The following is a 15433-nucleotide window of genomic DNA, read 5'->3' on the forward strand; positions in this document are numbered from 1 at the left end:
TAAGCCCTGTGGTGTTTTTGTGTACTTTGGGGGCACGCTGGCTCTATTATTGAAGTGCGCTTTTTAAATCAGGTTCGGACATGGGTGCTTGGCGTATAACAAGGCTTCGGCTCACCGGGCGTGCTCCTGTATCGTTGTCCAGAGGCATCCCTAATGTCGCCCGCTAGCCGCGCCTACTTTATTAACTGGACCTCACGTGACCAACAGTTAACCACATTACAGAAAAGCTTCAGGGGAGATAATTGGAAATACCCTTACGATGAAACCCCACATGGTAGTGATCGCGACACCATTACATCACGGGTGCAACACTACAAGCCCTATGTGGTGAAGTCTCCTAGTCTCCGTAATGTATGAACATTTACAATAATAGATCAACCTTGAAAAAGTTTTAGTAGACGAAACACGTGTCAGCTGCCTACGATCATTTGTATGCACTATTCTACCTACATTGTAAGGATTTGATGGCTATTGGGAAGACATCACTAATAAATTGACTCTGGATTACTTCATATATACTGAGAATTGTAGGACTTCATATGTGCTTTTCGTACTATTTTGTGGTGAGTGCTAAATTGTGGAGCTTAATGTCGAGGAGGGTGGTGACTTTTATCCCAAGATTGAGGGTACAGGACCCAGACCAAAGGAGGTAAAATCTTTGGATGATCGAAATATAGGGATACAATATAATATTGGGGTTCTGCTCCCACACCCCGACCCTGCGTAAAGTGACGTGTAAAACCTTTAGGCACTCCTGGCTTTTTAGGTAAGGGCATGTTGCATTCTGGAACTTGTTTTACGTTTGTCGGAGTTCTGGTAAAAACAACTATCAATATGCAAAGTCTTAGATGCCAACACTGGCTAAACGTGTTACATATAGGGGTGAGTGGGCTTGTGGGAGAAGGGGGTACTTGGCAATTACAGAAATTTTTCCCCCTGCAAAGGCTCTTGAATTCCATTATTGTCGCCTTCTGGAGCCTTTTTCGTGTGGAAAAAAAACGCAAGGCAAGAGGTCCTGTCGCTGTACAAGCTGGGGTCTCCTGGCACCAATTCTCCTCTCTCCTCTCCTTGCTTCTTTGTGGGAGGAGCTATTGGTGTGAATCCGCCGCGCGCCTACTTACCCCCACCGCCCTCCCCGACAGACCTGCGGCCGCCGCAGAGCGCGCACGCGAGACACAGGCGAGGAACCCAGCAGAGACGCCGGTAGGATTGTGCTGACGCAGAGGCGCAGTTGTAGCAGAAGGCGGAGCTTGCGCTTGCTGCCTGCACCGGCGTTCCACAGCGCGAGCTGTCAAAGTGACAAGCTCGCGACCGCAGGAGCATCAGCTGCTGTTCTGCCTGGCTCGCGCTTGAGGAGAGGGGCACGGGCTGGAGGTAGAGGAAGGGGCGCGCGAACATACATTGAAGATTCTTTAGCTACCGACCGTACTTGTATCAGATCCGGAACCTGCCAGCTACTTCCTCTTCCCACGGTTTACATCACAGCCAACAACCTGGAATATCCCTTACCCAAGGCACCAATGTGCATCCGTACCAGCGATATGAGCCCTGCGTAAGCTGCCTTCTGCAGGAACCTTTACCCCACGGTGCCTACCTGTCTTACAGCCAGGAGCAGTCCCGCATCTTTCACTCCAGAGTGCCAGCCCGCATTGCAGCCAGAAGCAGTGAACGATCCGTCACACCTGCGACAAAATCATCCCCATATTACCATCTTGCATCCCAACCAGGAGTGCAGCATCACCTGACTCCCCTGCATCACCCTATGCCCCGGGGTACACTTCAGCCTGCATCACAACTAGAAATCCGCAAACCTTGCCACACCCGACGCATCCTGCAGAGTCAGCCAGCTTGAACCTTAAGCAGGTGCCCCCTGGACCTACCACGCCTGCTTCCTTTTCGGAACCCACCCCGGTTCACATCTGGAGCCACTGAAGGAGGAACCGTCACGCCTCTATCACTCCATTGACCCTGAACATCAGCCGGCCTACCTCAGCCAGGGTTGCTACATGACCTGTCACACCTAATCCGGGGTGGAAGTCTGCATTGCAGTTAAGAGCACTACAGTATCTCTCCCTCGTCCGCAGCACTCTCTGGGTTCCGAACTGTAGTCCAACCAAGAAACCCACAGCCCTGCCAAACTTGTGGCATCCTTCCTTATACAATAGTACAGCTTCGTTCGTTTTATAACTACCCTTCTACTAATGTATCTCTGACCTCTTTGGCCTTAAAACATCTTTGGTTCTTATCTAGTGCACCACCTCATTCGGACCGATATTGGATAAAGGGTGCGCTGTTACTAGTAGACCAGAATCAATTTTCTGCATTCCCCAAATGTGATCCTCGGCAAAATACTCATAACTCTTTATGCCCAGTTTACCATATTTGCCAACTTTGGAAACGCCTTAAGAACGGCTAAAAGCCTACATCAAGTGCTATGTTAATAGAGAGCCCGGCTACATTGGGCGTCATATTTCCTAGAGAGCTTTAGATGTGCTAGGGTCTGCAGAAGTAACCCTGCCTTCGGGTACCACCTCTGCCCCTATCCCTCCCCTTTGCCCAGTCTGCTGATATCCTATCCCGTTGAACTTCTCCGACGCATAGTCCTCCCTCTGGCACCAGCTTCCTTCTCTCATTGGTGTTCAGCCACCTGCCCCTTCCTCCGCGCAGGCTCCGCCCCTTCTCTCGTTCTCCAGGAAACCGGTCCAGAGGAAGGCACCTCCGACCTGTTGGGCACCGTGACTACTGCACCTGCGGCGAGGACACTCCATCGGCCCTGGACTCCCTCCTGGCAGAGCCGGAAGATTTTGAGATTTCTTTTCTAAACGCCTCTAGCTTTTGATTCAATCCCAAAGCGCCCGGCCATGCCGTGCCCCCAAGTCCCTGTGTGCTAAGGCCGCCTCCGGGGACCATGGATTGTTGTCTGCCCGCTTCTGGCTCTCAGCTGAGAAACCACCCCAACCGTCAATGGAGGAAGAGATTGATACCCGCAAAATCAACAGCAGTTTCCTTCGCGACCACAGCTATGCAACCGAAGGTAACGACACTGCCGCCTTGGGCACCTCTGCGGGGGGCTCCGGGTGCTTGAGCTGCTCTGATATTGGCTCGCCTAAGGATTTTTGTAGATTGTTGGACATGTGTTCACCTCTGAGCACATTGTAAATGTTTATTGTGTCTTTATGTGGCGCCAACACAGTCTTTTGCCCTCCCCAGGACTCTTTAACTTAGAGGTTCGTTAGCAATCGATGACCCACGTCGCAGTTGAGTGAATCCAGCTGTACCCACAATGGATCATTTGATATCACTCGAGTCTTAAATATACCCATTAAAGTCAGATTCAGTGACCAGCTGCCCACTTTATTTGAATTCTTAGGAATGTCGAATTTAAAAGTCTCCTATGTACTTTGACTGTTACGGAGGAGTAGCTTCCATTGGTGCAGCAGGTGCAGTGGCACCATGACCCAGAGGCTTGAAGGCCCACTGATTCCTCGTTATTGCTTTGCTTCACAGTTGAAACAGAGGTAAGAGGGTCTTTAACTTCCCTGCACTAGGGGCCATGACACACTAGCTATGCCACTGCTGACAGAGTGCAGCAAGAGCAGTGGCATCGGAGCCCAGAGGCCCGAGGAGAACCTTGCTTATTGTTGTATTTTATAATTCAAACAACAACCAGAGGGTGGGTTTATTTCCTTTCTTTCGTGAGTAGGGAGGGTGCGGTTCACTGTAACAAAGATAGAGGTGTGGTTTTGTGATCCAATTACTAATGGTGGATCGCGAATACCTGGTTTCTTGTCCTGAACCTTCAGCCATGTTGAGAGGCCCGTGTCCAAGTCACTCATTTGCCTCTGATCCAATAGCTGCCAAAACCGGGGGGCGTCTAGCACTGGGCAACAGTCAGTTACGCGTCACTCAAGCAATAACTGGCTAGCCCCATATTAAGTACAGACGCGTTTTGCAGGCTCTGATTCGTAGTGTACTCCTTTCCACCAGTACAGTCACTGGGAACGGCATGCCCTTTGGCTAGCAGCCGACTCGAGAACACTTGCCAGAGAGCAGATGAGGAGACAACGAACCGCACGCGTCTCTAGTTGCGTCCATTCTAAAGGATGCGTTGACTGCTACCTGTGGTGTGGTGCGTCGTTCTGTTAGACATGGAACCATAATATTAGTTAGGGGCTTGACTGAGAGCGGCAGTCTTTGTAATGTTGTTAATGAAAGAAAGAGTCATTTTGGCTGTCAGGCATACTGATGACTTTTGGAAGCCCTGAGTACACTGCATGTTTGCCTTACATCTTAAAAGCTCCAACAAAACCGAGCGATTGCGCATGCGCGCTGGAAAATGTAATGGCAAACAGTAGGCTCAGATTTCTGGATTAACCAAAGGCGGATTAGAGCGCTCTCAGACTCTATTACACGCCGAGAGGGCGTTTCCACTGGTCCTTTCAGTTGATATAACATCTCTTGTGTAATGGCATCGGTTGGGAAATCTGACCACTGCGCCCAGCTGGGTGTGCTGAGTAGCTAGGGTGACTGAGCCCAGCAGTACTTAACTTGTGCTTGTTGTTTCCAGTGCTGAGCACCGGCACTTATTTTTGAGGGCCGGGGCTTATTCTTTTGCCTCCAGCATTTGCTGCTAGCAAAAGACACAATTGGAAAAGACGGAGGAAGGGAAAAACAAAAAACGTCACAAAGGGAGAAAGTAGAAAGCTGTTAGAGTGAGCTGAAGGGGCAGGGAGTGGCTTTATATGGATTGAAGAGGCCCCGATATGGCTTCAGGTTTACGCCGCCTCGGTATTCCATGTTCCCACATTTAATTGCAGCAGCTGCGTGTATAAACGGAGGAGGGCATTGGGCACCGGCACATTTTTATTTACAAATTAAACACCGGAGCCAAGGTGTTGACTTCTAAAGCACCCGACTCTCCGACTTTACCTGCTCATTGTCATTTTACATTTTTAAAAGAATTTGCACCGCGTTATGGAAAATGGCGACTAGTGGCGTGTTATTGTGGACATTACGTCTAGTGCAGGCTCGGGGCCTTAGAGACGTTTAATATTGTTTTTAGTGCATGTGTATAGCACAATCCCACTACTTCTATAGTTCCGATGTGCTTGTAGGATGTGAACGCCCTTTACAGTTCGAGCATCCTCGCTGGCTGGAGTCAGTGGTCTGGTGGTTTTTTGTATTTGCTTGTGTTTGGTATTCTTGGAAAGGCAAATATTCTAAATAGTGGTCTAATGACAGCGGCCTTTGGTTTTAAAGGGCAGTGACCAAGGCATGACAACTGTGTGTTCTGGACCTTTGCATCAGACTTTTCGGGACATAAATGACAGCCTTGTAGCTCAATGGTAGACTGGCTTGACTTGAAGGGATTTTGGAACATTTATATTAAAGCTATCTAGATGGGCATTAAAGGCACCAATCCTCAGTATTAAAAAGGTTCTAGTTAGATTCGCGTAAAAGGAGTTGAGGGTGGAATTCTAAATCTAATCCCAGCTGCTTAACTCATCTAGACACTGTGATCTTGGTCAAAGCACCTTATCTTCTTCCGCTGATCCTGTCAAGATTGCCAGTAGCATGTGCTGTGTGAAATAACTTGAAATACAAGCCAAGTGCACTTTAACAACAGTGAGTTGCTGTTTTTTTTTTTTTTTTTTTTTTTTTTTAATGTGGGCATTTGATACCTGAAGGCTTGCAGTTGTTTGCTGGGATACAGATTTGCAGAGTCGTGTGTCTCATTTTTTGCCAAAAACTCCAAGGAATGGCAAAGATCTGATGGCCATCAGGCGTTAGTTGTGGAGTTTTGTGTAACAACTGCAGTTGCAGAACGTAGTCAACGTCAAGATGAACACCGTGTTATATAATCACACTTAATTGCTCACCGTGATCATTACAGGGCGGATGCTTCTGCATTTGGACTGCTGCATTGTTGTTGGGGAATATGGGGTTTATTTTTTGATGCAGTAAAGTCAACCCTGTTCACACTCAGTGACTTTTACTGATGTAAAGCTCGGAGAGGATTTTTCAGATGGGAAGGTTTCTGTCAACTTTCTGTGCCAACATTCTGCACTAGTGATGCAGCCTCAATGAAAGATTAGTGTCGTTGGGGCGCTTGCACCGCAGGAATCCGTCGCACTAAACCGGGAGGATCGGCAAAGGCGTGATGCGTGTTGAATAAAGGCCCGTGTCGGTGCGCTTCCCCGATCCTCCGCCACGTCTTCGTGTTCGCAGAGCTCAGGCGCCCCGGGAGCGGCAAGAGTTAACAGGGCTGAGAGGAAGTGTGCACGACTCTGCGCTGGGAGCTGCAGCCTCACTGCCGGAGCCCGGCCACGCTGTTCGGTCCTCCAGAGCTGAGCGCACTGTAAACACCAAAATGCCTCCTCGCTGCGCTGAAATCTCCTAACAACCGGAAAGCGCGCCTCCGACGTCGCCTCCCCAGAAGGTCCAGGTTCTGAGGTATTCCCTCGTCACACAGTCGCTAATCGCCGCTGGGGTTCTGAGGAGACGAGCCAGCGCTAAAAACAAGCCTCGGCTTTTTTATTTCCAAGGGCTTTGTCTGGATTTTCTATCGGAAGGTGCTTCTTTTGGGATGACATTTACGGTCCCAGCTGACAAAAACCCACAAATGTTCGTAAAAGCCGAGTAGGGTCTTCTGCCGAAGGCGGTTTCCGAAAAGCAGCCCTGATGAAAAGCCTGTTGGATTTAAGTGAGTACTCACTCGATTACACATTCACGATTCATGCGGGCAGCGTCTCCTCTGAGGCAGAGAAATGTTTGGGAAGGTGGACAGACCAGAGGCTTGCTCGATGCAGCAGACCGCCATGTGCAAAAGGGATTCACCGTTTTCTTGTTTGTAAAACAAGGGTGTTCTCTCCTTTGTGGTGTGCCTGATGCCCAGTGTCCGCCGCCATGTGTAACACATGTCCCTGTCTGCATGGGCCCGTCCACGCTTCATTGCAGGCTTGGCTGGGAACCAAACCCAGCCTTGGCAGCTATTATAAAATCAGCCCAACGTTGCACCGTGCCGCGGGCTGGGGTGGGATGGTACACATTGACGTGAGGGTGTGCTCATTGAAAAACAGCATTTTAGAAAAATATTGAGCCACATGGTGCAAATGACACCTGCATTTTCAGCTATTTTGGCTAAGCATTTCCGTGGGTGTATCATGGTGGCGTACCCGGCTCATACACCAAATCCATTAGTCTGCAGCCCACTGGAAAGTACCAGAAAGCCTTACTGGCCTTGGTTGCACCGTCTTAACGTGTTGGCGTCTTTAGGTGGGTTGCATGCATTGTTAGCCAGTCTCAATGGAAAGTGAATCCATGTTTCCAAAGGGACTCCAAACCATTGTGGTTTCGCTGAAGCATCTGTGTCTGCATATATTCCATCCACTCCTTCTCAATTTAAATCGGACTCTGTTTGAAATGGTACAGCTTCGGAAATGTTATGAGAAGAGGTGCAAGGACTTAGATATATATATGCAGTGAAGAGATGATTGGGCAGAGAGGTGAGACTGGATTTTAAATACCCCAGGCGCATAAATACAGTGGGACAGATGCACATATTTCAGCAGAGTACAACACAATGTTATAGGATATGATATTTGGGTTAGAGGGAGTGTCTAGAGGAGGGGGGTGGATCAGGTCAAGAGCATCCATCATAAGGGCGTTCATTAGCGCTGATGCACGGTACTGCCTTTCAGAAGCCCTGTGGCCTTGTAAGTAACAGTACAGGTAAAGCACCGAACACATGAGTAATTCCAGGGCAGCATCAAGGTAGGGCTGGAGACCCAGAAGTGTTTACCGATTTTCAGTGGTCATTGAAAAGGGCTGTGTAGATCGATCTATACTAGTGACTGTGTAAAAAAAAAAAAAAATCTACTTCTGTTCCTCAGGTATGTTGATGTTTCTTTTCCAGGGCAGCAGTAATGCCTCATGGAACTTTCTCCCCATCAGTATTTTTCGACTCACCCACCAGAATCTGGTATTTTCTTTTTACAGCTTCTCTTTTCCATTTGAACATTTAACAGCTTCCATGGAGATTCCATGACACTAAAACACAGCTGACACGGTAGACTCTGCACCAAATATGAACATGCTTGATGACCCTCTGCAGGAACCTAAACAATTCTGTCTGGCAGCTTCTTGAAAGGTTGTGTGTCATCACCGCCCCTTTTACACCAATCCTTTGTCCCCCAGACAAATCACTAATCATTCCCTGAACCCCATTTCCATTGTATTTTTAGGAATGTGATTTTTAAGGAGCAGATTCAGCACCTATTTCCTTTAGGTAATCTGTAAATTTAACTCCTCAAGACTTGGCTCTTCCAGCAGTAGCAGCACTCTCCCCCCTCCCCCCAGCGCCTTGAAACCCTCACGGGTATGTAGCGCGCTTTACAAATTGATTGATTGACTTGTACCTGTCGGGGTGCAGCACTTCCATACTATACAAGTTAAGAAGCAATATCTTGCAAGCAGGACATGCTGTTAAGTATTTACCTAATGCAGAGTAATGTCGTTGTACATCAGCAAATGTGATACTATTATCTACCATATCACACATGCGCACACGCACCTACTTCTCTCCCTCCCACCCACCCTCTTCTCTCTGACCTCCTGTCCATCCACATTTGACCTACTAAATGCAGAGAGCAAGTAAGAAGGAATCTTATGACGTCTATCTCTTATTTTCGTTTATTATAATTCTCTTATGCCTTTTGCTAAAATCTCTGGATCGGAACGCATCTGATCAAAAAGTAGCTCTTGCAGGGGCGGTCCTGTGGCAGAGTAGCCAAGTTATTAGGCGGGGTTGACCCTGCCCGCTGAATGTCATATGTAATGCCTCGTCTCCTCATTAGAAAACAAGGCACAGCACAATTATCGGATGTAGGCATGCAGAATCAAAAAGGGAAGTGAATATTGATTTCTACGCTTTTTGCAAGATCGCGAGGGTAGCCTCTACGGTATTGGAAAATTCCTTTCCCACTTCTATTTTTCAATAAGTTAATTGATGCAGCACCTAATGTAAAATTGAGAAACGGTAATGTATGCTTTGCAGGTCTGATGTGAGCGCTGAGATTATCCAAGCATGGTAGACTACAGACTGAGATTGCACTACATGGCAATTGATCAAATGCTGTCTCTGAAGGGCCAGCAGGGCTGGAGAAGAGTGGTCCACGAGCCAGGTGGCATATGATTGAAACCGCCCCAGCTCTATCAGTCCATTATAGAAAATAGCCTATTGGAAAATCTCCCAGATTCCCTACAGACTGGCTGTTACTGTCATCAGAATTGATTAGTCGACGCATGCTGTTGTTAGGGTCAGCAGGACTTTTCGAATATAGACAACATGGTTCTGTTCAATTGGGAATGCTACATGTTATGTTATTATGTTTGTTAGTAGCAACTGACACCTGCTCTCCACTACCAGCAAAATGACCACCCATCTTATAAGAAAGGTATTGCTCTGCCCATGCAACATTATGCCCATTGAAATCCCCAAGCAGCCAGCTACACATCTCCAGCCGCCTTCAGTTTAGGAAAGTGGGTAAGAGGACATGCACCCTCACTGAGATGCAAACCTCAAATAACCCAAACAAATACCTGCTGCACACAAGTTTATAAGGTAGGCCACTAAACAGCCCGTACTTCAAATCCCATTCGTTTGGCCAGGGCATAGCCACCGGCAGTTCCTCACTAAACCCCACCTCGCTTGGTAAACGCACAAACACCTCTACACCAATGAAATAAGAGGCAGAGAAGATGGTGAGCATGTGTTTTTCAAAACTTTGTAATAGAAATTACACACACAGGTCATCTCAATAGCATGAAGGTGCTAGGTTCAAGATTCAATACCAGTGCAGCCAGGATATACAGTGTTGTCCACAGACAAGGAAGGTTTTATGGACACCTTATGAAACCTTGAATTTAGACAGTGACAACAGACACGCATGGTAGATGTTTGTCTTGGTGAGAGGTGCTTAAGAAGATATTGGTGTACCACACAAGAATAGTCACATGCCTGCAAACAGCGAAATTAAGCGTTTGCTTATAATTTGACAGCTCAATAGTCTGAGCCTTGAAAGCTCATTGCTCATTAAAGCGGTTGAACACTGAAACAGTCATGCATGGAAGATATTGTTTACAACAGTGATTCTCCTACAAAAGCATGATCAAGTGGAATGATTGTAGACTCACTGAGGCCATTGTGCAGTGGAACTGTAGAGCACTGAGGCCAGTGTGCACTAAAGGTCTTTTACACAAAGGCTCATCCGCAATGTAAATTTGGTGACTGATCCAAGTGAATTCTGCAAGTGCTGTGCGCTGAAACCATTATACAATATTTTTTGTGCACTGAAACCAGTATGCGCATAGGTCACTGTGCTATGTAGGTATTGTGTACTGTATCTACTTTATTAAAGCCTCTGCACACCAAATCTATGTTGAACGAAATCTGTTGTGCATCCTTTGTACCATGAAAGCATTCTGCTACAAACCAATGTATATTAAAGCTATCGTGCACTGATTTGAAGCCCTTGTACACAGAAGAATTTTATGCATGTAGTTGTCGTGTCATATTAAAAATAAGTAATTGCCTTCAGCACGTACATATGCATGCATGTAATGCTCGGCCCAGAACCAGAAGGTGATCTAGCTAGCTACAAACCCAAGAAGATCCATCACTAAACATCATACTAATCTACTCTAACTTCTCTAGCCCTTATCCAGCATTGCTCACTTGTAAATCAAATAAAACACCACCACATTCAATGGCAAGAAAGCACGTTTGACTCCAGTTAATGATTAATCCAGAACAGTTAGGGTGGCTTACGTTCAAGGTTGGTCAAATGTATAAGCAGGTGAAGTGGTGTGAAGTCCCAGTGCTGGGATAATGCCATAAAACACCACTTCATCGTCCCCTTGTTGAGTTCTACTGAGTCGTAGGCTAAAGAGTGAAAGCAGTATGAGCTTTCTGTTTGGGGGAATCCCATTTAGGCAGCAAACAGCCACCTAGTCAGTGTTGGCCATGAGACACCAGCCCACCTAATGGCCTCCATAGATTACACTTTTAGATGTAATTGGGTTCCATCTCCATATTTTCAGACTGGATTTTCGTGGTGATAAAGAAATCTCAATGTAGATAACTTTACAGATTGAAAAAGGCAGATATATGGTGTAGCTGTAGCGGGCACCAGAAGGAAATGAGACTCGGCCAAGCTTGTCCCATCCGCCATCACATTCTGAAAATGATCAGATGCAAACCACATAAGGTAAGTAGCACTATCCACAAGCGAATGTACTGTATCCACATTAAACTCATGATAATTAATGCTCATTTCCACTGAGAGATCCAACAGAAGATGATTACCTTCAGCATGCCCAACATATTATCCATAGTTTGAAAGGTAGCCCTGTCAGGGCCGAACCAGCGGCAATGCATGCTTCATACAAATTCAGATATACCTACTACTCTTTCGTATCCCCAGGACACCAGTAATGGGGCAGAAAACAGTTAAATCACCCCTGGAAGCAGCGATATCACTTGATCCAGGAGGGCCCTTTGCCTGGATGTTATATTGACACAGGAAGGACAGCAGTTACTGAGTCCTGTCCACCGTGCTTCATTGTTGCTGCTCGTAATAATAATTCCTCAGTGGCAACAGGATCAAAATGTAACCAGCAGTGGCCTGTCTTGGGGCCAAAGGTTGAAAGGGAATAGGCAACACTGTGTTTACAGATAATTTGTTGGAGTTCATGATTTTTATCGAATTTGCAAAATAGTAGTCTCCCGGCACTTTAATCTAATTAATCTAAAACAGTAATGGAGATCCCACCAGAGGATTTGAAATGTCTTCTCTACAGTAAGCATCTAACGACTATGTCTATTTGCTTAATACACTCCATTCTAAATATATAAGGCCGTAAATTAAAACTTTTTTTCAGCAAGTCTTCCAAAGCCTTCTGATTGGCTAGGAACAAACTTGTCCCGTGTTTCCACAGACAAGTATACTATTGAAATTTCAGTTGATGAAACCATTGTGTATAGCAGGAACCAGTTTTTCGAGAAGACACCCGTGATATCCTTACCAGCACTATGTGAGATCTCATTCAACCATTGTTGAACTGGAATTTCATTTAGAAAGGGTAAGAGGAAGGTGTGGATTTATTGTTCTCGAAGATGCCAAATTGTGAGCGGTGGGCATAGGTGGGTGTTCCAATAATGCTTTACTGCTCACAGCACATCAGCCCCCTTACAGGAGTCTACAAGCTGCAACAGAATCATCACTACACACTCCTATTTGGAAGTAGGTGTTTCAAAACATTGATCAGCACACCGCTCCGACATTATGGAGAGTGTATGCTCTGGAAAGAGCACTCATTATTTTCCACTATTTGTTGTGTTGGACACAGTCTTGTAATTGGAAAAGTAGATTGATGCTTTTATTTGTGATTGGTACTCAGGTGCTTGCAACATCTTCTGTTGGTTACCGTTAAACACATCATGCAAATATTATATGGCTTCACAAGTTCGTTAATTGCTTTTTGACCTATGATACCTAGATATTACATTTGGTGGACATTGCATTTCTGGGTTTTTCATATGGCTTGATATCATATCACACACTGAAAGATAGAGCAGACAGACTATTTTCCAGTAGAGTGAAGGTTACATGTGCTACCTGTCAGAAATTATATTTACTGTTCATTTTGCTTTCTTGGCCACTCTGGTACTTAACTGCAACATCAGCATTAAATATTGCATTCCAAGATACGCAACAACAGAGAAAGGGATAGCTTTGGCTGCTGAATACCAAAACCCAACCAATTCGTCCATTACATTGGATCCAATTAAGATATGGAAACGTTTGAGGTGAGAAAGTTGGTATATCCATTCATATGGATGAAGATTTGCTGGAGACATTTGTGTTTAACTTGAAAATCCCGTGCTTGCAACAACGTAGAGCTGCTGCAGCGGATTAGCCTTCTAAGGTTGTTAAAAACACTACCATTCTATTGGGCAATAGTTACATAACCTCAAGAGTCAACTCAACTTCAGGCTGTACCTAGGGCCTATGTAGTTATGCTACTGCGTAGTCTACCTAAGAGCAGGGCATTTGACGTAAGCAGAGACCCATGTTTTAATTTTGCTCAAGGATGAGGCTTACATGAATTGACTGCCTCTCATCAACCACGGAGAAAGAACTGTATCTACAAAATTGCACTTGAAACGTGAAGACCTGCTCTGTCAAAGGTTTTGGAGGCTTTTAATGGCAGGCCTTTCTTTGACCTTGCTAAATTAGGTAACTATTGATTTTTGGGTCACTAAGACTTCTACATCCAGATTAAGGTTTTTGCCTGGAGACATAATAGTTAATTTTACATCCTGTCGCCTTCTAACTTGGTCAAACGATTCCTTTGCTAGCTTTCTCAGTGTTGATAGGACGAAATTAATTCATTCTCTGGGTGACACTTAGAGGGCTTAGAGAAATAACTGGGTTATTTTGTATTTGTTATTATTGTCGATTACAATCTCATCTCTAGTGAAAAGAGTTTTTGGTGGTGGTTTGTAATCCTGTGCTTTTTGTCATCACTTAGTGATATACTAAGACCCTCATCAGGGTGGCTTGGGTAGTGGGTGGCGTTTTCTTCATTTCTGAAGTTATCAATAATAGGGGTAATTCTGGGAGCGGAGAAAATGTGGACCATTATAAATGGAACCTTTAGGTTCAACTACGAAAGGAGGATGTACCAGTTTGATGTTTTAATTCCAAGTTCTAGTTCTTCTGAGAAATCCAAGTTTTGTCCCAGACTTTCTCCAATTTTGACTGAATTCAGCAGCCAAACAATCCAAGCAAAAGTAAGCCGTATTCTCTCTGATAAGCCTGGTAACTCATGTTACTGACTCCAGTGGATTAGAAAACTCACTCCTATTGAGGGACAAGAATCTTCATTTCATAAGGCAGTCAATAGAGTGGATTGGAGAAACGTTCACCTGGGTACACTCAGTAATGTGGTTTTTGAGTGGGATTTTGACGTTTAGTGACAGGTTTTGGAGTAAATTGAGCTAGTTTAAAATAAGTTTAAAAAACGTAAGAGTACATTTTATCTTTATAATTTTACTAAAAAGCAGGGTAAATATTTCCATTTATATCCATCCAAAGAGCAGTTTGGCAAACTGCGATATTCACCAGCTATTGACCTATATGTGACATGGGTAGATAAATATAATCAAAAAGCTTCAGAGAACAAGTGATGAAAAATCTATCCACACATAATCTGCAGGCTTAATTTGTCACAGCAATCGTGAGTGTAGTTTGAGGCTCGATTTTGGACCTGCGGCCCACAGTTCCTGGTGGTATTGCCGAGCCTGACTGGTGAAAATGCCAATCCAGATTCCCTCTGAACAAAAACACAAGCCACGCCTGACTAGTTTTGACCTACTTAGTCCTTGTCCGCGAGGTATAGCTTGATCTCTGTAGAACTATGAGCAGGGTACAGCATTATGAGCACAGGGCCCACATCTGGGCATGCCTGTCACACTTAGGGCATTGAACCGTGGAAATCACAAGAGAGCTGGGTAGCATGTTGGCTAAAAGAGTCAGCGTTTGTGTTCCTTTTCAGAGTGGGCCTGGCTTGGCAGCTTGGGCAGTGCTGTTCTTATTGGGGCATGACAAAAGCTGATTTGCATATCACTGGGCTCCCTCTCTGCAGTGGCTCACAGGACAAAAGTGATTGACTGGGATGTGGCCCACGCGATTACCAGTGGCTGAAAGTTTTTGTGGTCATTCCAGCCACCACCTTTGTGTTTTACGTGGCCAGCAGTGGCAGTCTACATTTAAACTGTTCCTAAGCTGTTGGAATGCATCAGCAGTTACACCATAAATGCGAAGTTCCTAAATTGAACCCAGCAGGGCGAAGAACAATGCTGTGTATATCTTGCCTGCCTCCGTATTGCTCACAGGAGAGGCCTGCTCAAGCTTTGTTCCTCGAATGCTAGATTTGTAACAGCTCTTAGCATAACATTTGCGTTTGTAGCGTTTGAGATGGCCATTATGCATATACATTGAGCGTCGCTCCACATTGGCTGCCCCGGGGGCTTCGCCGGGCCCTTCGATTGTCTGCGCCCAAGCTGCTTTGCAGCAATTCGGGGAACTCGGCGGAACGGTGTACACTGCCGAGCACGGTTTTGCTGATTAAAGCATCCATTATCCCTTTTAATGTCAGCAAATTACTGTCAAAGAAAACCATTCAGAAACCAATTGCATCCCTCGAAAAACGCATGAAACTCTTCGGCGGGACAGGAAGGCATTAATATTTTACCCACTCAGTTAGCTGCTTCATTTGAAGCAGAGTACACAAATGGACGCTTTGCGATGCTGCCGATTCATTACGATGTTGTTGTTGTTTTTTTATTTATTCAGTAAATGTTTGACGG

The 15433-nt window shown here is 45.6% G+C and overlaps 1 protein-coding gene across 2 annotated transcripts in view; it reads left to right on the forward strand.

Moving 5' to 3' along the window:
• Positions 1-1160: 1160 nt before the first annotated feature.
• Positions 1161-15433, forward strand: part of PPP2R2B (protein phosphatase 2 regulatory subunit Bbeta) — a 280594-nt gene continuing 266321 nt past the window's right edge. The window contains exon 1 of one of the 2 annotated variants that reach the window (XM_069244673.1): positions 1161-3034. In XM_069244673.1, coding sequence (XP_069100774.1) covers positions 2965-3034 — 70 coding nt within the window. In that variant the 5' untranslated portion in view covers positions 1161-2964. Of the gene's footprint in view, positions 3035-5882; positions 6704-15433 lie in introns of those variants that run through there. The other variant, XM_069244674.1, reaches the window with a different exon arrangement.

Source organism: Pleurodeles waltl, chromosome 7, assembly GCF_031143425.1.
Source record: "Pleurodeles waltl isolate 20211129_DDA chromosome 7, aPleWal1.hap1.20221129, whole genome shotgun sequence".
NCBI classification, from domain to species: Eukaryota; Metazoa; Chordata; class Amphibia; order Caudata; family Salamandridae; genus Pleurodeles; species Pleurodeles waltl.